Source organism: Impatiens glandulifera, chromosome 9, assembly GCF_907164915.1.
Source record: "Impatiens glandulifera chromosome 9, dImpGla2.1, whole genome shotgun sequence".
NCBI lineage: Eukaryota > Viridiplantae > Streptophyta > Magnoliopsida > Ericales > Balsaminaceae > Impatiens > Impatiens glandulifera.
In genome coordinates, this window is record NC_061870.1 from 21,435,444 (window position 1) to 21,457,642 (window position 22,199).

At 34.6% G+C, this 22,199-nt stretch overlaps 2 protein-coding genes and 1 pseudogene across 2 annotated transcripts; 1 reads left to right on the forward strand and 2 right to left on the reverse strand.

Moving 5' to 3' along the window:
* Positions 1-1,543: 1,543 nt before the first annotated feature.
* Positions 1,544-2,548, forward strand: LOC124915357 (NAC domain-containing protein 6-like). Its single transcript, XM_047456057.1, has 3 exons — positions 1,544-1,756; positions 1,841-2,133; positions 2,200-2,548. Exons 1-3 carry the CDS (start codon positions 1,567-1,569, stop codon positions 2,527-2,529), a joined length of 813 nt encoding a protein of 270 aa, XP_047312013.1. The 5' UTR covers positions 1,544-1,566; the 3' UTR covers positions 2,530-2,548.
* Positions 2,549-4,084: 1,536 nt separating this feature from the next.
* Positions 4,085-5,682, reverse strand: LOC124915992 (11S globulin seed storage protein 1-like). Its single transcript, XM_047456731.1, has 3 exons — positions 5,376-5,682; positions 5,022-5,284; positions 4,085-4,915 (listed from the first exon to the last, which is right to left on the reverse strand). The coding sequence occupies exons 1-3, from the start codon at positions 5,680-5,682 to the stop codon at positions 4,085-4,087; spliced, it is 1,401 nt and encodes a 466-aa protein (XP_047312687.1).
* A 14,324-nt stretch (positions 5,683-20,006) lies between these two features.
* LOC124915994 lies at positions 20,007-21,602 on the reverse strand (annotated as a pseudogene).
* Between the last annotated feature and the right edge of the window lie 597 nt (positions 21,603-22,199).

Consider the following 22,199-nt stretch of genomic DNA (forward strand, 5'->3'; position numbering starts at 1 on the left):
ATTTGGGTTTTTAACAAATTTAAAAGAATAAAATGATAATTATTTTATTAATAAATTGATTAATGTGATAAAATAGTGATGAAGTAATTTTTTTAATTAGTCTGAGTTATCTAAATTAACTCTAATTAAACCTACATCTATCATATTAGATTGAGTCAACTTACATTAATTAATTCATATTTAATATATTAAACAAATAATTTTAAAATAATTAAATAAAATTATGTTAAAAATTAATAATATAATACATAAAAAGTAAAAATTATGTGTATACAAAATTATTTAAAATAAGATTTCTAACTAAAAATCTAAATAAATGATAACTCACAAAATGAAAATTTCAAATGTATAAAAATTATTGAGTTAATTAATAATATAACATTCAACAATTCAAATATTTTTTTTTTTTGTAATTTATTTATATACATATTTCTTTATATATATTAATAATAAAAGAATATAATAATAAAAAGTTAAATGCAAATAAAATATATATATAAATAAAATTTCAAAAAAATAACAAAATTTTTCTCTCTTCTCACTTTTTATCTTTTTTCCAAAGAGTGATGTAGTGACACCAAGGCCGATAAAATCTCGAGTTAACTCTTAAAATCTTACGATTTTACGATTTCATATTATGCTAACGAGTATGATTTTAAGTAAACTCTTAAATATGTAAACTCTTAAGATTTTAAATTTATAATAATAAGATTTTACGATTTTATAAATATTTTCGATTTTACGATTTTATACTATTTTACTTAAAATAAATAAATTTATATTTAAAAAATAAAAAATAAAGTTATTATTTATTTAAATAAATAAATTAATATAATTAATTTTATAAGTATAATTTTTTATAGTGTTATTTATTTATTATTATTTTTAATTAAAATATAATTTTTAAAAATTAGATAAGTATAAAATATTTAATTATATATATAAATAATAACTATTATTTTTTCAAACTAAATTTTTACGATTTTATGTAAATTCTAGATTTTACGAGTTTATAATTACAAAACGATTTTAGGTAAACTCTCGATTTTGATAGCCTTGAGTGACACATCATTCCCTCCCTCAAATTCCCTTTCCCAATCATTTCTCATTTCTTTATATATATTAATAATAAAAGAATATAATAATAAAAAGTTAAATGCAAATAAAATAAAACTTAGAAACATCAATATTTAAGTGATTTTTTATTTACTTATTTATTTATTTTTTTAATAAAAAGCTAGCTTCACCTAAAATTTATGACTTGAGGGGAAGATTATAGACGGATGTCCTAATATTCTACATTATTTTTTTAAAATCAATATTTAAGTGAATATATATAAAATAATAATCACTCCCATTATCCAAACATTGACATAATTTAATTTGTTTGTTAGGAGAGAATCCACCACTTCCAAACAAAACCTCAAAAGTAAGATCTTTTTTCTTCCTTCCCCAATAATTATTAAGAAATTCAAAATAATAATAATAATAACCATATATATATATAATATAGAATCATTTCATTCCAAAACTTGTAAGAAGATTCATTTCTAATAATAAGAAAAGATGAAAATGGACAATGATGAATCATCAACAAAGTTAATGATAAACAGTCCACTACCAGGATTCAGATTTCATCCAACCGAGGAAGAACTCGTTGATTTCTACCTTAAAAGTGTCGTCACCGGCAACGAACTACCGCTCGACGTCATCGGTTTTCTCAACCTATATCGTCACCATCCTTCCGAATTGCCCGGTATTTATTTATTTATTCTCAATTACAAATAAAATAAGTTAAACAAATCCAAAACCCATTTCTCATTCTTCTTCAAATTTGCAGGTTTAGCCAAGATTAATGGTGAGAGAGAATGGTACTTTTTTGTTCCTAGAGATAGCAGCCGGAAACATGGGAACAACAACGGTGGTCGGCCAAACAGGACAACTGAAAAGGGTTTCTGGAAAGCCACAGGTTCAGACCGACGGATTCTAAGTTCGTCTGATCCTAAACGTTTGGTTGGATTGAAGAAAACTTTGGTCTTCTACAATGGAAGAGCTCCTCGTGGCTCAAAGACCGATTGGATTATGAATGAATTCCGTCTCCCCTGTTCTTTTTCTTCTTCGAATTCGAATGAGGTTAGTTAATTTCATAATTTAAACTTGAACTAATTCAAAAGTATTGAATTTGTATAATTAATTCAGGATATGGTGGTGCTATGTAAGATATATAGAAAAGCTACATCAATGAAGGTATTGGAACAAAGGGCAGCCATGGATAATAATAATAACTCTCCATCATTAACTGCTGACGTCATCTCATCGGAATCTGATCAATTGGAGGTGGGTTTAAATGAAATAGGAATTGTCGGCGGCGGCGCCGGCGGATCAGTGCTGTTGCCGGTGGAAATGGAGAAGATGCCGGAGCTGAAATTGACTAGGATGACTAGTATGGATTGGGGTCAAGATTCGTTTTGGTCTCAGCTTAGAAGCCCATGGGCTGATATCTTCTTGCTTGACCCATCACTTTGTTAATTAAAATGAAATAAAAGAATAATTGAGGAAGATCAAATCAAGGGTGTGGTGTTTGATGTATTAAGTGTTTTTTTGCTTTCATAGTGTAGATAATCCTGACTGTTAGTTTGACAATTTAATTTCATGTTTGTTTTAGTGTTATGTTAGTTCAAATTATAAGAGATTTATCTAAGTTATATATCCATTTTTATTTTTACTTTCTTATAAAGTTTTATGGACCCAAATCCATTACTAGAATTAATGTCTTAACTTCCAACAATTTTATAAAAATAAAAAATATATGAAACAAATATATCTTCATATAAAGTGTATATGATAATTTTTTTTTTCTTTCTAATTTTGAATTTTGAGATTGCTATTATGTGTATATGATAGATAATATGCTTTAAATTAGCCTATAAAGTATTTGATGAAATCCCATTTTAAAGCAAAACCTTAATCTCATTTTCACAAATTAATATTTTTTCTTTTTCTCACTTATTAATTTATAAACTTCATTTATATTTGTATATACTTTTCAATTTTGTAAGAATGTGATTGTATCTATATATGTGAGATAATACTTTGAATTTATTTTTATTGTGAACGCGATTAGTAATTTTGTACATTTTAGGAAAGTTAAATCCGGGTCACGAAAGACGCAAATATTGAATTTGTATATTCTATAACTATCGTCTAGTCTTTGATCATTTTATAGATTTAAGATTCTTCATTTTTGATTGAAATGTTAATCGTTTGTATGTCGTAATTTGTAGGTTTCCATTAGAGGAGTTTGTACATTGCTCTGGGAAGACTTTTGAGAATGTTTGTAGTGACTTTAGACATAGTAATTATGCATATTTTGAACCATTCGTTAAATGTAAGACGTTAAATATATTTAGTAAAACTTGAAACCTTCATTAAAGATTCAAATATTTAGAATTTTAAAGAAGGTTGTTAAGGATTTTGTAAACTAAATGTTGCTCTTAATTAATTTAAAAATATGTTTCGTAATTTTAAATTAAAACATAAATATTTTTTTAAAATAGGAAATACCTACCGACTTTATATCTTTGGGTATGAGTCAATACACACCAAAAGTATTTTGGTGGGTATTAATCAACAAGACACTAAACACATTTCGGTAGGTATTGCCTGTTTATGCAATCTCGGATGAGGTTTACCGACTATTGACGTTTAAATACAAATCGATCGGTGTAAATGTTAATTCATTCCGGAATTTGGTCTATTCTGATCGGAAATTAACCAATGCTAACTTGTTTTTTGTCCATTGAGATAAATATGAATATAATTTCATATCATGAATAAACATATTATTGTTATGTCATGGATAAAATTCTGAAATTGCCCCAACTTAAATGATAAATCTAATATTCTTTCCATATATATTTGATTCTAAATATATATTAGTGTACGAAATAAAAATAAATAAAATATTATTTTATATTTATTATCATCTTCAAAATACATTAGAGAAACTTCCTTAACAAACTCCATCACTCATTAGTTCTCGCAGCATGTATACTTATTTATTTGGTTTTCTACTATTAAAATTTCAAAATCTCTCACTTTCTTGTCTCTTTGATCGTGGGAAGATCCTCACTTCCTGTCGGTTATTCTTCAGTCTTCGTGCCTCATCTCTTGACAGCCGAAAAGCACTCATCACCACTTCCTCGGGCATTGCACGGATCACGGACGTTCTTCCTGCCAATGGGCTTGACACCGCCTTATCGTTGGTCTTGAATGACACCCACTCAAGTCCTTGGCTTCCTGCTTGCTTGACCTCCGCGAAGTTCTGTGGGACGACCAACAACTGCCCTTGTCGAACTTCGCCATTGAAGACAGCCCTGTTAGAGTGACCCACAACTTGGATATGACCCGATCCACGCAATATGTAGATGATACTGTGAGCGTTAACGCTCCACTGCGGTGCCACCATTGCATTCTCGTAAAGGACTCCTCTCTCAGCGCTCAATTGGATTTGCTTCAAAATTGGAAGGTTATTGCTATTGAGAGTGCTGATGCGACCGCCCTTAGCAGTGTATTGATCTGCTCTATCTGGATCATCAAGATTCTCTCTGATCCTCATTGTGCAAATAGTTTCCTCGAATCCTCCATTGTTTCTTATGCTTCTCTCTCTTCGTTCTTCTTCGAACCTTGACGGTCTTTGCATTTCGAATTCTTTTCCTACCCTAACGATGAATCCTCTGTTATCGTCTTGTCCTTGTAGTCTCGCCGCTGTCTCCAAGTCGACATTGAATGATTCTGCCAAGACCTCGGTCTCAAATCCCTGGAAAAGATTACCCGAAAAGATCTCCTCATGATCAGACCCGTATTTCTCCTGTCGCCTCTCCGTCTCTTGTGGGCTGCCGGCAAGGAAGAATCTCTACAACACATTTGAAGATGATGACTCAATAATATTTTATTATTCCACGCGCGTGTTTGTTAAATGAAATTCCAAAGAGAGAAAATGGGATGTGTTTGTTTGTTACCCTGAGGTTTTGGTCAAGCTGATTGTCGGCGTTGCTGGTGTCGTGGACTACCATAAGTTCAAGGTCTTCGTTTCCATCGTTATGGACCCAATGGGCTACACCGGCTTGGAAAGCAACAATATCCCCTTTTCGGCAGCGATGAATCTTCTGGTGTTGATCCCTAAACCTCTGAGAGCCAAATTGTTCTCCAGCTGATCCAGTCTGTTCGCTTGATTGAAACGTCTCTGCGCATCCTGGAAGGGTTGTGCCAACAATTCCCCTACCTGTTCCATGCAAACTTCAACTAATTAAAACTCTAAAATAACAATAAAATGCAACGACAAGAGATGATTAATTAAATAATCGCATGCATGCCTTGTACAACATATGCTAACAAAGGGGCATTGTTGAAAGAAGGCAAAAGGAGGCCTCCTTGCTCTATAAGGTGGCGGGAGGCAGCCACACCGGCGCACTGAATCTGATCGGATGTTTGGTCCCAAACATCGGTATAACCAGCTTCATGTTGAATGCGTCGGTTAGGCTCAAGAGGGTTGAGACTTTGGATGCGACATTGGTCAAGTTGCGAAAACCGATGAGGACTTTGCCTAAATGCCGAACCACCGATGGTGAGAACAAAGAGGCATAGTAGGTTGAGAGCAAGCACATGATGAGAGTTAGACATGGCTAGATTAGATAGATATATAATTAATGAGTGAGATATGAAATGAGAGTAGAGGAATTGTAGGGATTTTATAAGGGGAGAAGAGGGCATGGCTGGTTCTAGTTTTGGTTTTAGCATATATAGGTAGGTGGCAACCTTTGTTAAAGCTCGTACGTCTCTTAGCTTGTTTTCTTTGTGCATGGTGATTTGTCCTATATATTGCTTTATATATTCTCACCCCTTGTTTCTGAATATGAGTCTAGGTTCAGGCATATATGGTAAACAAGCAAACGTCTATATAATGACTCATTTTAAATGTAATTATGTTTATTTATTTTTCTCTTTTTAATTTAATTTTTAATTATACATGGATGCATATATATAACAGCCAAATTATATGTACAAGCTAGAGACACATGCATACCCTACGTGGGCAAGGCATGCATGTCTTCAGCAAGATATGTATTCATTAATAAAAAAAATGTTTTTTCTAAAAAAAAACTCACTTATATTTAATAATTAGGTTAAAATTCTATGATCAAATATCAAGACAAAAACAAGAAAAATAGAGTATCAAAGAATTGCTAACAACCACATTAATTAAAACAATAATGACATTTAATTATGCATCACAATTAATGTGATTGAGAATCATTACTAGTGGATGAATAACATGTTCATCATCTATGTTTGTTTTGTATAAAAAAAGAAGCGTCTCTCCAAAACTAAGAGCATTAACAAGGAATATAATTTTTTTTCGAAACTATTTTTATTAGAGTAATGATAGGGAGCGGAAAATTTGCATTGAGTTAGAAATGTGATTAAAACTTTTTTTTTACAAAAACATACTAATAAGAATTATATATTTCTCTCACTTTACCTCGAGAACTTTGATTTTTTTAAAATCGACTCTCAAAATTTACAATTTTAAAAGAGTCTAACAAGTTTAATTTAATTAAATTTTAAAAAAGTAAATCTCTTACTGTTTTAAATATACGATATTAAGAATTTACGTGTCTATAAGTCATTTAAAAAATATATATACATTTATAATATAAAAAATAAGACATTTTTAACAAAAATTGGGAAAAGAGATCCATTCTTATAGTTGTGACATTAATTATCACTAGTCTAACAAAATAATCTAAAAATATATATTATTCTGTTACAAAAGAAGGAATAAAATCATAAGAATTAAAATCAATATTAATATTAATTTTTTTATTAATGAACTCAGATTTTTTTTGAAAACTCATATTCTTTTTCGAGATTCATAGTCAATATTACACTGTTTTTTTTTGTTTTTTTTATTTTCTTTCAATCTCCCGCCCTCGATCATAATTTTTAATGTCTTTCACCAATTTTAAGATCACAATCTTATTATATTATCTATTAAAATAAATAAATAAATGTAATAAATTTTATAAACATAACATTTTTTTATTTTAATTTTACTTATTATTATATTTTAATTAGTTTTATAATTCTATATATATATATATATACTTTAATATTTAAATGTTGAATTTATAAAAAAAAATTAATTAGTTAATAAAGTAAGTAACACAAAACCTCCTACTATGCCCACTACGAAACTGTTATTTGTCTCAAATTCAACCCATTTTTCTTCTTCTCCTCCTTAATGGGAGAACTTGCGCACACCGACGACGACATTAAATGCACTGCGATTATTAAGGATTAAATGCACCGCAAAAGCTAATGATTGTTGAGTTATGGAGCCTACACTTATAATAAACTCTACATTGTTAATTAGAGTTTATTGGGTTTTCTTTTTTTGGTTTTGGGTTTGGGCCTGACCAAAGTTATTTAGGTTTATTACCTGAATGTTTACCCTATAAATATGTGATTATTAAGGGTTTACATAGTGAGAAGACAGAATTTTAGAGAGATAAAGTGTGAGGTAAAAACTCTGTATTCCTTCTTCTTCTTCTTCTTCATAGTGAAATTTGGTGGTGGCTGAAGTGGATATAGCTCAATTTGAGTGAACCACTATAAATCTGTTTGTTCTTGTGTTCTTCTTTCTTGTGTTTTTTACAGATTGTTTTCAAGCAGGTCGGATTTGGGAGATACAAATTCTAACAATTGGTATCAGAGAAGCTAGACTAGTTCTGAGCATTAGAAATGATGGCAAATGAGAACATTATAGGACATGAGATTGGAAGATTTGATGGGACAGATTATGCCTTCTGGAGAATGCAGATTGAAGATTATCTCTTTGGAAAGAAGCTTCATGTTCCTTTGAGTGAGAAACTAGAGAAGATGGATGAAGCTGAATGGAAACTCCTTGATAGACAGGTTTTGAGAGTTGTCTGATTGACGCTAGCCAAGACGGATGTTCATAATGTAGCAAAAGAGAAGACCACTATGGGTCTAATGAAAGCTCTTTCTGATATGTATGAGAAACCATCTGCTAACAACAAGGTACACTTAATGAAAAGACTCTTTTACTTAAGAATGGTTGATGATACTTCTGTCACTACTCATTTGAATGAATTCAATAAAATTGTGAATCAATTGCTATCTGTTGAGATTGATTTTGGGGATGAAGTTAGTGCCCTGATTTTGTTAGCATCTCTACCAAATAGTTGGGAACCTATGAGGGCAGCAATTAGTAATTCAGTTGGAAATGCTAAACTGAAATTTGTTGAAGTTAGAGATCGCATTCTTGCTGAAGAGGTTCGTAAAATTGATTCTGGTGAAACATTCAAAGGTTCTGCTCTGAATGTGGAAAACAGGGGAAGAGGTAATGATAGAAATTTCAACCGAGGTAATAGCAGATCTATGTCGAGGAGCAGGAGGAGTCAGTCCAAGTCTGTGCAGACATTTGAGTGCTGGAATTGTGGTAAACAGAGTCATTTAAAGAGGAACTGCAAAGCACCGAAGAAAAATGGTGGTGATAAAAATGATGCAGCCAACGTTGTTACAGAATCTATCATTGATGCGTTACTTCTGTTTGTTGATAGCCCGATAGATTCATGGGTTTTGGACTCAGGAGCGTCTTTCCACACCACTGCCCACAAAGAATTAGTGGAGAATTATGTGGCTGAAAACTGTGGGAAAGTTTATCTCGCAGATGGTGAGACACTAGATATTGTTGGCATGGGGACATCAAATTGAAGATGGCAAATGGTTCTGTTTGGAAGATTAATAAGGTGAGACACATTCCAGGTTTAATGCGCAATTTGATCTCTGTTACACAACTTGATGAAGAATGTCACAATTTCAGTTGTGGAAATAGTGCGTGGAAGGTGACTAATGGAGCAATAGTTGTTGCTCGAGGTCACAAAACTGGAACGTTATACACGACTTCAACTTGTAGAGAATCAGTTGCTGCTGTAGTTGATGACTTGAAGAACAGTGAGATGTGGCATTGCAGGTTGGGCCATATGAGCGAAAAAGGGATGAAAATTCTTTTGAAGAATGGACAGATTCCAGAACTGAAGTCTGTTGAACATCAGTTATTTGAAACCTGCATTCTTGGAAAACAGAAACGAGTTAGTTTCTTAAAAATTGGGAAGGAGCTCAAGAAAGAAAGGCTAGAATTGGTACACACTGATGTGTGGGGACCTGCACATATTTCTTCTATTGGCGGATCACAATACTACATGACATTTATAGATGATTTGACAAAAAAGGTATGGGCATATTTTATGAAGCACAAGTCTGAAGTATTTGCTATTTTCAAGAAATGGAAGGCTTTAGTTGAAAATGAAATAAATCAAAAAGTTAAGTTTTTGAGATCCGACAACGGAGGTGAATATATCAATTCAGATTTCAAAGAGTATTGTGTTGTGAATGTGATCAGGATGGTGAAGACTGTTCTCCGAACGCCTCAAGAGAATGGAGTAGCTGAACGAATGAATCGAACATTGAACGAGCGTGCTAGAAACATGAGATTGCATGCAGGGCTGCCTAAAACCTTCTGGGCAGAAGCTATTAATACTGCTTCCTATTTGATAAACAGGGGACCCTCTGTTCCTCTTGAATTCAGAATTCCTGAAGAAGCCTGGAGCAATAAAAAGGTAAACCTTTCTTATTTGAAAGTGTTTGGTTCTTTATCATATGTTCATATTAATGAATGTGATAGGAGCAAGCTTGATCCAAAGTTTAATAAATGTTTTTTTTATTTGTTATGGTGATATCGAGTTTGGTTATCGTTTCTGGGATAATCAAAATCGGAAGATCATTCGTAACAGAAATGTTATCTTCAATGAACAGGTTCTCTACAAAGATTGTGTTGGGAAGACATTATATGGTGATTCCAAGTTAGAAGAGACTGGTATAGTCGATTTGAGAGATTTTTCAGCTGAATATATACCGATTGTCGAAGAAGAACAATGTGTTGTTGAAGATGAAATTGTTGAGAATGTGACCCCAGAGGTAAATCAACAAACACCGGTTATACAGTTGAGAAGATCGTCAAGGAATCGAAAACCAGTTGAGAGGTGTCTCCGTCTCTGAACTATATCTTGTTGACAGATAGAGGTGAACCTGAATGCTTTGAGTGAGCAATAAAATCTGATGAATCAGTTAAGTGGGAGTCTGCAATGAAAGATGAGATGGACTCTTTGACATTTAATCAGACTTGGGAGCTCACTGAGCTGCCAAATGGAAAGAAAGCACTTCACAACAAATGGATCTTCAGGATTAAAGAAGAACATGATAAAACCATGAGGTACAAGGCAAGGTTGGTTGTGAAAGGATTTCAACAGAAAGAAGGTATTGACTACAATGAAATCTTCTCTTCAGTAGTTAAATTGATGACAATCAGAACTATTTTGAGTTTGGTTGTGAAAGAAGATTTTCATCTTCAACAAATGGATGTCAAAACTGCTTTTCTTCATGGTGATTTAGATGAAGAGATTTATATGCGTCAACTAGAAGGATTTGAAATCAAAGGAAAAGATGAGCTTATGTGTAAGATTCAGAAGAGTCTGTATGGTTTGAAACATGCTCCAAGGCAATGGTACAAGAAGTTCGATAGCTTCATGAAAAGTAACAATTTTTTGAGGTGTGAAGCTGATCATTGCTGCTATATCAAGAGGTTTGATAAATCATACATTCTTCTTCTTCTCTACGTTGATGACATGTTGATTGCTGGAGCAAGCTTGTATGAGATTAATAAGCTCAAGAAAGAGTTGTCTGAAAAGTTTGCAATGAAGGATTTGGGTGCTGCTAAACAAATCCTTGGGATGAGAATTTTCAGAGATGAAGAAGTTCTCAAGCTTTCACAAGAAGAATATGTGAAGAAAGTTCTTAGCAGGTTCAACTTGTATGATGCAAAACCAGTTACTACCCCCTTAACTAGTCACTTTAGACTATTTAAAGATCAGTCGCCTTCAACAGAGGAGGAGAAAAATTACATGGTCACTGTTCCGTATGCCTCTGTCATTGGTTGTATTATGTATGCGATGGTTTGCACAAGACCAGACATAGCACATGCAGTGGGAGTTGTTAGCAGATTCATGAGCAACCCGGGTAGACAACATTGGGAAGTAGTAAAGTGGATACTACGATACTTAAGAGGAAGTACGGGTCTTGCTTTGTGTTTTCAAAAGTCTAATATGGGTTTGGAAGGATATGTTGATGCTGACAATGGTGGTGATGTTGATAGTAGGAAGAGCCCAACATGGTACATTTATACTCTGGGAGGTACTGCAATCAGTTGGGTTTCAAAATTACAGAAGATTGTTGCTCTTTCTAGTTGTGAGGTAGAGTATGTTGCTGTGACAGAAGCTGCTAAGGAAATGATGTGGTTACAACCCTTTTTGCGAGAATTGGGTCAAGACTACGAGGGAAGTATGTTGCGATGCGACAGTTAGAGTGCCATTCATTTGGCAAAGAATCATGTTTATCATGGCAGGACGAAGCATATACAGGTTCGTTATCATTTCATCCCCGCTTTAGAAGATGAAGTATTAGCTCTTGAGAAGATTCCCGGGAGTGAGAATCTAGCTAATATGTTGACAAAAGTTGTGACAAATAAGAAACTGAAGTTGTGTGCAACTTCAGTTGGTCTTCTTCGTTAAGACCGAATGGAAAGTCACTACCGATCGAGAGATGATGAAGTTAGTCTCCAAGTGGGAGATTGTTGAGTTATGGAGCCTACACTTATAATAAACTCTATATTGTTAATTAGAGTTTATTGGATTTTCTTTTTGGTTTTGGGCTTGGGCCTGACCAAAGTTATTTAGGTTTATTACCTGAATGTTTACTCTATAAATATGTGATTATTAAGGGTTTACATGGTTAAGACAGAATTTTAGAGAGATAAAGTGTAAGGAAAAAACTCTGTATTCCTTCTTCTTCTTCATAGTGAAATCTGGTGGTGGCTGAAGTGGATGTAACTCAATTTGAGTGAACCACTATAAATCTGTGTGTTCTTGTGTTCTTCTTTCTTGTGTTTTTTACAGATTATTTTCAAGCAGTTCGGATTTGGGAGATACAAATCCTAACAAACCCTAAATTGAAGTTTTTGCAATCATAAGTTGAAAGGTAACGGTTTAACAACGTGAAAACCGTAAGTTTAAATGTATGATGAATACTTTTTTTGGGAAATAATATTATTTCAATTCCTATTTTAAAGAAAATAATTTTATTTCATTATCTTTTATTAAAAGAAAATTCGGTAAAAATATTTTTTTGGGAAATAATATTATTTAGATACTTGTATCTGCGATTGATGTTGATGGTTGTTGATGAAAGTATTTGAAAAATATCAGTTCAAAGTATTAGGATCTAAAAATAAATCCCAAACAGACCCTTATCAAAATATTTTTTATGAAAATATTTAAAAAATATTTTGAAATTGTTTACTATTTTTTTTCTTCAGATTTTTAAAAAATGGTTTGACTCTTCAAATTGAAAAAAAAAGTTTTAGAAATTTTAAAATCTTAACCAAACAAGCGTTAAGACCGGTCCTCTCGATCGAGGGTGTTGATCCCTCAGACTCGAGCTAAAACCCCTCATTCTTGGATCAAGGTCTGACACCGAGAAATTAGAGAGATATGAAGTAACACAAGATGTCACTCGACACTCTTCACTCTATGAATCCACCAAAAGAGTTTAGAGCAAGATAAATAGAAGATAAACTTCTAAACAAGCTTAAAGCTCAAAGTAATTATTATTTAAAAGTGAGTTGTCTTTCACGATTACAAAAAGGCCTACAAATTGGCAAAACTAAGAAGTTGGAACAACTCTCCAAAAAGAAGTAAATAAACTTTAATACTAGATAATTAAATATTATGACGGTCGATCTCCAAAAGTGACTATTTGAATTCCACCACACTTCATTAATTTGATCTTATCTCTTTTACTTCTAGAGGTTTCCCAATTCCAGCATCATTCTCCCCCGGTTGGAGAAGATTCGACATCGAATCTGGAACCTGTTCGTCATCAATGTATGGTGAAAGATCAGAAACATTGAACGTGGTTGAGAAATCATAATTTCCTGGTAACTCCACCTTGTAAGCATTATCACCAATCTTCTTCAAAATTCTAAAAGGACCATCAGCTCTAGGCTGTAATTTTCCATGCCGACCTCGAGGAAAACGCTCCTTTCTTAAGTGAATCCAGACCAAGTCTCCTTCATTGAAAACATAACGCTTTCTATGCTTGTTCGCCACCCTTTGATATTTCTCATTGTGCTCGATAATTTTTGACGAACTTTCGCATGCAATTGCTTAATATACTTAGCACGATCTTCTCCATCTTTGCTTATATGATGAGTAATAGGTATTGGATCTAGATCTATGGGAGTGATCGGATTCTTACCATAAACAACCTCGAACGGACTCGACCCGGTAGTTTGACTCGATGATCGATTGTAAGCAAACTCTGCTTGAGCCAAAACCTCATCCCATTGGCGAGGATTCTTTCCAATCAAACTTCTCAAAAGGTTTCCCAATCTTCGATTCACAACCTCTGCCTGTCCATCAGTTTGTGGATGGTGAGAATAACTAAATTGAAGTTTAGTTCCAAGTTTCTTCCAAAGCGTTCGCCAGAAATGACTCATAAATTTCGAATCCCGATCAAAGGTTATTGTCTTTGGAATGCCATGAAGCCTCACAATCTCTTTAAAATAAAGAACATCTACTTGAGTGGCATCCATTGTTTTGATGCAAGGAATAAAGTGCACCATTTTTGAAAACCAATCACAGACCACCATAATCAAATCTTTGTTCCTTTGAGTGCGTGGCAGCCCAACAACAAAGTCCATACTCACATCTTCCCATGGACATAATGGTACCGGTAAAGGTGTGTACAAACCCGTATTTTGCCCATGACTTTTAGCAATATGACACACTTTGCACCTCTCTACTACGTGGCCAATAATTTTTTTTTGTACGAGTGTAAGAGTCTTTTCTCTTCCAAAGTGTCCCGCAAGACCTCTGTTATGTGCCTCATCGATAATTCTTATCCTTAATGAACAATCTGGAATACATAATAATGTACTTTTAAAGAGATAATCGTCATCAATCAAGAAAAACTTGAATGGAGCTTTTGAAGATTCCTCCCAAATTCTGCCGAAGTACAAATCATCTTTGTAGAGATCTTTTATCACCTCAAATCCAAACACTTGTAATCGTACCGTAGACAATAAAGAATGTCTTCGACTAAGAGCATCTGCCACTCGATTTAGCACGCCAGACTTGTGCTTGATCACAAAATTGAATGCTTGCAGAAACTCGACCCATTTTCCATGTCGCGGGTTAAACTTTTGTTGTGAGTTCAAGTACTTCAAAGCTTCATGATCCGAGAAGAGAACAAACTCCTTGTGTAGTAGATAATGTTGCCAATGATCTAAGGTACGAACAAGGGCAAAGAACTCCTTGTCATATGTTGAATAAATGCGTCGGGAGTTATTCATTATCTCACTAAAGAAAGCAATGGGTTTGCCTTCTTGGCTAAGAACTCCTCCGATCCCCACATTAGAAGCATCACAATCTACTTCGAATACCCTTCCGAAATCTGGAAGTTGCAAAATTGGAGCTTCTGTGATTTTTTTCTTGAGAAGTTCAAAGCTTTTTAATGCTTCATCCGTCCACTTGAAACTATCACCTTTCAAACATTCAGTTATAGGAGCAATGATAGTGCTAAAATTTTTGATAAACCTGCGGTAAAATGAAGCCAAGCCATGAAAACTCTGAATATCATGAACAGTCTTAGGAATTGGCCAACTTAAGATAGCTTCAATCTAGTCTCGATCCATCTTGATACCGTCGGAAGAAATATTGTAGCCCAAAAAGACGAGGCTGTTGGTGAAGAAGTGACATTTCTTCAAATTGGCATATAACTTATGTTCTCTTAGCACCCTAAAAACTTGTCGAAGATGATTTAAATGCTCTTCTGGACTGGAGCTATACACAAGAATGTCGTCAAAATAGACAACAACAAATTTCCGAATAAATGGTTTAAACATGTGATTCATAAGTCGCATAAATGTAGAGGGTGCATTAGAAAGTCCAAATGGCATAACCAGCCACTCGTAAAGACCATCTCTGGTCTTGAAAGCGGTTTTCCACTCATCTCCAGGCCGCATTCGAATTTTATGATAGCCACTCTATAAATAAATCTTAGAACCAATTTTGAAGCCGTGAAGTTGATCAAAGAGATCATCGAGGCGAGGAATAGGAAAACGGTATTTGATCGTGATTTTATTCACCGCCCTACTATCAACACACATATGCCACGAACCATCTTTTTTTGGCACAAGAAGTGCTGTCACAACACAAGGACTCTTACTTTCTTGTAAAAAAGGCCTCACTTGTAGAGGAATGATATTATCTTCCTTATTTTCTTCCAAAACCACCAATGCAAACGCCCCTAATGATTCATTCATTACATCCTAAAATTGTGATTTGGCGAGCAAATTATTTCCTTCTTCCTTTGATGGTTTAACAATGTCCTTCATTCTTGAAGGTCCCAAAATTATTTTCTCGCCATATTTTACAAAAGTATATGTATTTTTGAATCCATCATGTTGCGTTTTCCTATCAGATTGCTAAGGTCTTCCAAGAAGCAAATGACAAACATCCATAGGGATAACATCACATCAAAATTCATCTTTGTACTTGTCTCCAATAGAAAATTGAACGAGACGTCGATTATTTACCTTTACTTCATTACCTTTCCGAAGCCATGATAATTTGTAAGGTCGAGGATGATTTTCGGTTTTTAATTGCAGCTTCTCCACCATAGTTGTAGCCACAACATTTTCGCAGCTTCCTCCATCGACAATGATGTCACACACCTTGCCATTTGACGTGCATCTAGTGTGAAAAATATTATTACGAAGCCATGAATCATTTGGAACATAAGTGGTGTTGAGGATACGCTGTATTACTAAAGCTTCCCCATAATCTTCATAAGTGATATCTCCCTCCTCGTTACATTCATCGTAAATTGGTGTTGTCTTCTCATTCTCTTCTTCAATGAGAGTAATAATTCTTCGATTTGGACAATCAGCGGCAAAATATCCGAACCCTTTGCACTTGAAACAAGTTTTTTAATTAGTCGGACCACTTGATTTTTCAAAACTAGCACCACCATCCTTACTTGTAAAAGATTTATGTTTTACGTCATTTACAGTTGGACTGTTCTTGGAAGTAAAAGCACTTCCTCGGTTATAGGCACCACCACCCGATGAGAAACGTCCCCCAAAATGATTTGATTTTTTTTGTTGTTTTTCAACTTTGAGATCCAACTGACATACATCATTATATGTCAAATATTGCTGCAATTAGACCACATTTCCAATTTCATATCGTAGCCCTCCAAGAAAACGAGCAATAGTTTGTTCTTTCGGCTCCAAAACATCACATCACATCATAAGATTTTCAAATTCAGCCACGTAGTCTTCCACAGATAGATCCTTCTGCCTGAAGTTGTGATATTTGAGATAAGCATCTTGGCGATAATTATTCGGCAAAAATTTCCTCCTTAACTCCTTCATTTTGTCCCATGTTCTGATATTTTTCTTGCCATCACACACACGTTGTTTCTTAAGGTGTTCCCACCAAATGGACGCATATTTTTTTAATTTGATAACCACTAACTTCACCTTGTTATCTTATTGAATATCTTTGAACTCAAAAATTCTCTCAACTGTATTGAGCCAGTCAATGAATTCGTCAGGTTTATTTCTTCCTTCAAAATCTGGAATATCAACTTTAAAATCCAAAAACCTGTGGCGGACATTGTTTCTTTGGAACCGTTGACCACGAGATACACGGTCACTTGCGTCATTATCATCATGAAATACATTGAAATCCTCATCATTATTTTTTGAATCATCATCTGAATCATGACCATCAACATCATGTTCACGATGTTCGCCACGCGCAAGGCGTTGTTCGAGTTGCTGCACTTGTCTCCTTAAATCTTCTAACTCAATATCACGAAGGTCTCTTTGACGAGGTTTAGGATCATCATCGTTTGGTCTTCTTCTTCTCCGACCAACCATTGTAAAAAGTCACTCGACACTCTTCACTATAGGAATCCACCAAAAGAGTTTAGAGCAAGATAAATAGAAGATAAACTTTTAAACAAGCTTAAAGCTCAAAGTAATTATTATACAAAAGTGAGTTGTTTTTCACGATTACAAAAAGGCCTACAAATAGGCAAAACTAAGAAGTTGGAACAACTCTCCAAAAAGAAGTAAATAAACTTTAATACTAGATAATTAAATATTATGACGGTCGATCTTCAAAAGTGACTATTTGAATTCCACCACACTTCATTAATTTGATCTTATCTCTTTGACTTCTAGAGGTTTCCCAATTCCAGCATCAAGGTCTCTCGATCGAGGTGCGGGAGGCTCTTGGTCTTGGGCTAAGGATCCTCGATCAGGTGCGGAGAGTTTGTCGAGGTGCAAAGAGAATTCGGTCCTAGGCATATAATTCTCGGTCGGGTGCAAAATTCCTCGATTTTGGTGCAAGGAGCTCTCGATCCTAGGTTAAGAATCCTTGGTCGGGAGTGAAATTCCTCGGTCGGGGTGCGAGGAGCTCTCGGTCTTGAGCTAAGAATCCTCGGTCGGATGCAGGGAAGAGTTTGAATTTCTAGGTCGGAAATCGAACCCAGGTTAAGTGCCCGGTCGGTCGTCAAGAACATCAAACTACAAGTTTGATGATTTTGATTAAGGCCCTATCCTTCGATCTAAGGGTATGAGGAGTTTCGCCTAATCCCAAGGATAATTTATAACATCATCGTGATGCAACATTCAATCAAGATGATGTTCCTTTAAAATCAAACAATTTTTAGAGAAAAATGGAGTTTTTGATTTTTAAGGTTTGATAAAGTGTAAGGAGTTTGTTAATAGCTTTCTTATACTTCATATGATTGAATAAATCCAAAACATGAACACTAACCGTTCATTTTAACCAATTCAAGAACTAAAATTTTTATAAAAAATTTAGTTTTTTATCTAAATTATCGGGATTGTTTGGAATTGGTCTGAATATACTCATAATATCATTAGAAACGTGTTAGGAAGGTTTTGTGTTACTATTCATGAGTTATACCCCAAGAACAGAAAACCGATTTTATATTCTTAATTTAGATCGATTGATTCAAATTAGTTTCGTTAGAAATCTTATAAATGATCTTATGATCGTTTTCCAATCAAGAAATTGAACAATCAAGTAGTATATGAAATTAGTCGAACTAAAATATAAAAATTTCAATTCGAATTACAACATGATTGGAAGCTTACTATAAGTTGGAGAACACTCCTAAACAGTTTTAAAAACTTTATTAATGCCCACATCCGAGTTTCACAACCTTAAACGAAGATTCAAAATTTTCAAGAAAATCTTGAAAATTTTAATGGCGGATTTTGCTTGAGATTGATTGAGGGCTTGAGATTGAATTCCATGCCTCTTTTTTGCCTAGAGGAAGCTATTTATAACTTCCCAAGATCGGTCAAGTGGATCGAATTTTAGTCAAAATCCATTTATGTCGTTTTATTTGATCTTCATCTAGTTGATCGACATAGGCGACGATGAAGCCTAAGGTTGTAGGTGAAATGATCAATATAATAGGGTGATCATTTCAACATTTGAATAAACCGATTTTATTGAGTATCGGTCGAGTTCCACTTTTGAAAAATCAAAAGTTTCGATAGATGATGATTGTTGCTCGTCGCGAGAAAGAAGAAAAATAGAAATAAAACGACATCATTTCGGGCTGAATACTAACACTCGGGCGCCCTGTCCGTGTTCTGTTAGCGTTTGGACATTCTGTTGCGTTTGGGCTAACAACGTTGAGGTGCACATTAGTTGTTTCGCTGCTTCGTGAACGCGCATCTCTTTCGTTGCAGCGGACGACACAACTAACTGTAGAGCGATGTATGACATTCCAGCGCTCATCCGATGGTTGTAAGGTCTGCTGCACTGATTTATTTTGATTTCGTCTTCAACATATTTCTGCCCCTTTTCATTTTTTTATAGAGTGCCCTCACGAATCGTGTTTGATTATAACAAACTAGTTTTTGAAAATGTGGGTTCAAGTATGACATCTAACACTAAGTTTGTTAATTAAATGTTTATCATAATTCTTGAAAGTCTTTTGAGAATGTTTGTAAAGACTTTAAACGTTGTAATTATGTATCTTTTGAACAATTTGTTAAATGTAAGACGTTAAATATATTTAGTAAAACTTGAAACCTTCCTAAAAGATTGAAATATTTAGAGTTTTAAAATAATTTGTTAATGATTTTGTAAACTAAATGTTGCTCTTAGTTAATTTAAAAATATGTTTCGTAATTTTAAATTAAAACATAAATATTTTTTTAAAATAGGAAATACCCACCGACTTTATATCTTTGGGTATGAGTCCATACACACCAAAAGTATTTGGGTGGGTATTAATCAACAAGACACTAAACACATCTCAGTGGGTATTGCCTGTTTATGCAATCCCGGACGACGTTTACCGACTGTTGACGTTTAAATACAAATCGATCGGTGTAAATGTTAATTCATACCGGAATTTGGTCTATTCCGATCGGAAATTAACCAATGCTAACTTGTTTTTTGTCCATTGAGATAAATATGAACATAATTTCATATCATGAATAGACATATTGTTATGTCATGGATAAAATTCTGAAATTGCCCCAATCTAAATGATAAATCTAATCTTCTTTCCATATATATATTTGATTCTAAATATATATTAGTGTACGAAATAAAAATAAATAAAATATTATTTTATATTTATTATCATCTTCAAAATACATTAGAGAAACTTCCTTAACAAACTCCATCACTCATTAGTTCTCGCAGCATGTATACTTATTTATTTGGTTTTCTACTATTAAAATTTCAAAATCTCTCACTTTCTTGTCTCTTTGATCGTGGGAAGATCCTCACTTCCTGTCGGTTATTCTTCAGTCTTCGTGCCTCATCTCTTGACAGCCGAAAAGCACTCATCACCACTTCCTCGGGCATTGCACGGATCACGGACGTTCTTCCTGCCAATGGGCTTGACACCGCCTTATCGTTGGTCTTGAATGACACCCACTCAAGTCCTTGGCTTCCTGCTTGCTTGACCTCCGCGAAGTTCTGTGGGACGACCAACAACTGCCCTTGTCGAACTTCGCCATTGAAGACAGCCCTGTTAGAGTGACCCACAACTTGGATATGACCCGATCCACGCAATATGTAGATGATACTGTGAGCGTTAACGCTCCACTGCGGTGGCCACCATTGCATTCTCGTAAAGGACTCCTCTCTCAGCGCTCAATTGGATTTGCTTCAAAATTGGAAGGTTATTGCTATTGAGAGTGCTGATGCGACCGCCCTTAGCAGTGTATTGATCTGCTCTATCTGGATCATCAAGATTCTCTCTGATCCTCATTGTGCAAATAGTTTCCTCGAATCCTCCATTGTTTCTTATGCTTCTCTCTCTTCGTTCTTCTTCGAACCTTGACGGTCTTTGCATTTCGAATTCTTTTCCTACCCTAACGATGAATCCTCTGTTATCGTCTTGTCCTTGTAGTCTCGCCGCTGTCTCCAAGTCGACATTGAATGATTCTGCCAAGACCTCGGTCTCAAATCCCTGGAAAAGATTACCCGAAAAGATCTCCTCATGATCAGACCCGTATTTCTCCTGTCGCCTCTCCGTCTCTTGTGGGCTGCCGGCAAGGAAGAATCTCTACAACACATTTGAAGATGATGACTCAATAATATTTTATTATTCCACGCGCGTGTTTGTTAAATGAAATTCCAAAGAGAGAAAATGGGATGTGTTTGTTTGTTACCCTGAGGTTTTGGTCAAGCTGATTGTCGGCGTTGCTGGTGTCGTGGACTACCATAAGTTCAAGGTCTTCGTTTCCATCGTTATGGACCCAATGGGCTACACCGGCTTGGAAAGCAACAATATCCCCTTTTCGGCAGCGATGAATCTTCTGGTGTTGATCCCTAAACCTCTGAGAGCCAAATTGTTCTCCAGCTGATCCAGTCTGTTCGCTTGATTGAAACGTCTCTGCGCATCCTGGAAGGGTTGTGCCAACAATTCCCCTACCTGTTCCATGCAAACTTCAACTAATTAAAACTCTAAAATAACAATAAAATGCAACGACAAGAGATGATTAATTAAATAATCGCATGCATGCCTTGTACAACATATGCTAACAAAGGGGCATTGTTGAAAGAAGGCAAAAGGAGGCCTCCTTGCTCTATAAGGTGGCGGGAGGCAGCCACACCGGCGCACTGAATCTGATCGGATGCTTGGTCCCAAACATCGGTGTAACCAGCTTCATGTTGAATGCGCCTGTTAGGCTCAAGAGGGTTGAGACTTTGGATGCGACATTGGTCAAGCTGCGAAAACCGATGAGGACTTTGCCTAAATGCCGAACCACCGATGGTGAGAACAAAGAGGCATAGTAGGTTGAGAGCAAGCACATGAGAGTTAGCCATGGCTAGATTAGATAGATATATAATTAATGAGTGAGATATGAAATGAGAGTAGAGGAATTGTAGGGATTTTATAAGGGGAGAATAGGGCATGGCTGGTTCTAGTTTTGGTTTTAGCATATATAGGTGGCAACCTTTGTTAAAGCTCGTACGTCTCTTAGCTTGTTTTTTTGTGCATGGTGATTTGTCCTATATATTGCTTTATATATTCTCACCCCTTGTTTCTGAATATGAGTCTAGGTTCAGGCATATATATATGGTAAGCAAACTTCTATATATGTTTTATAATCAAATAAATCATTTTTAACATTAATTATTTTTATATATTTCAATGATTTAAATATTGAGAGGATGTTTTCTTAAACTTATATTGTAATATCCCTCGTCAAGTTATGGTTTTTATACATTTTTTTACCAATCATTTTAATTAAAATATTAAGTGTAAATTTATTAGAGATATGCATGGGTTATTCAATACTTTGTTTCTTATTGTTTGAACCCAGAATTAATTGTTCTTATTGATTTTCAAGAGGTTAAATTATTTGAACCAAGAAAAAAAATAATAGATGAAAACTGCAAGCAAATAATTAATGATAAATT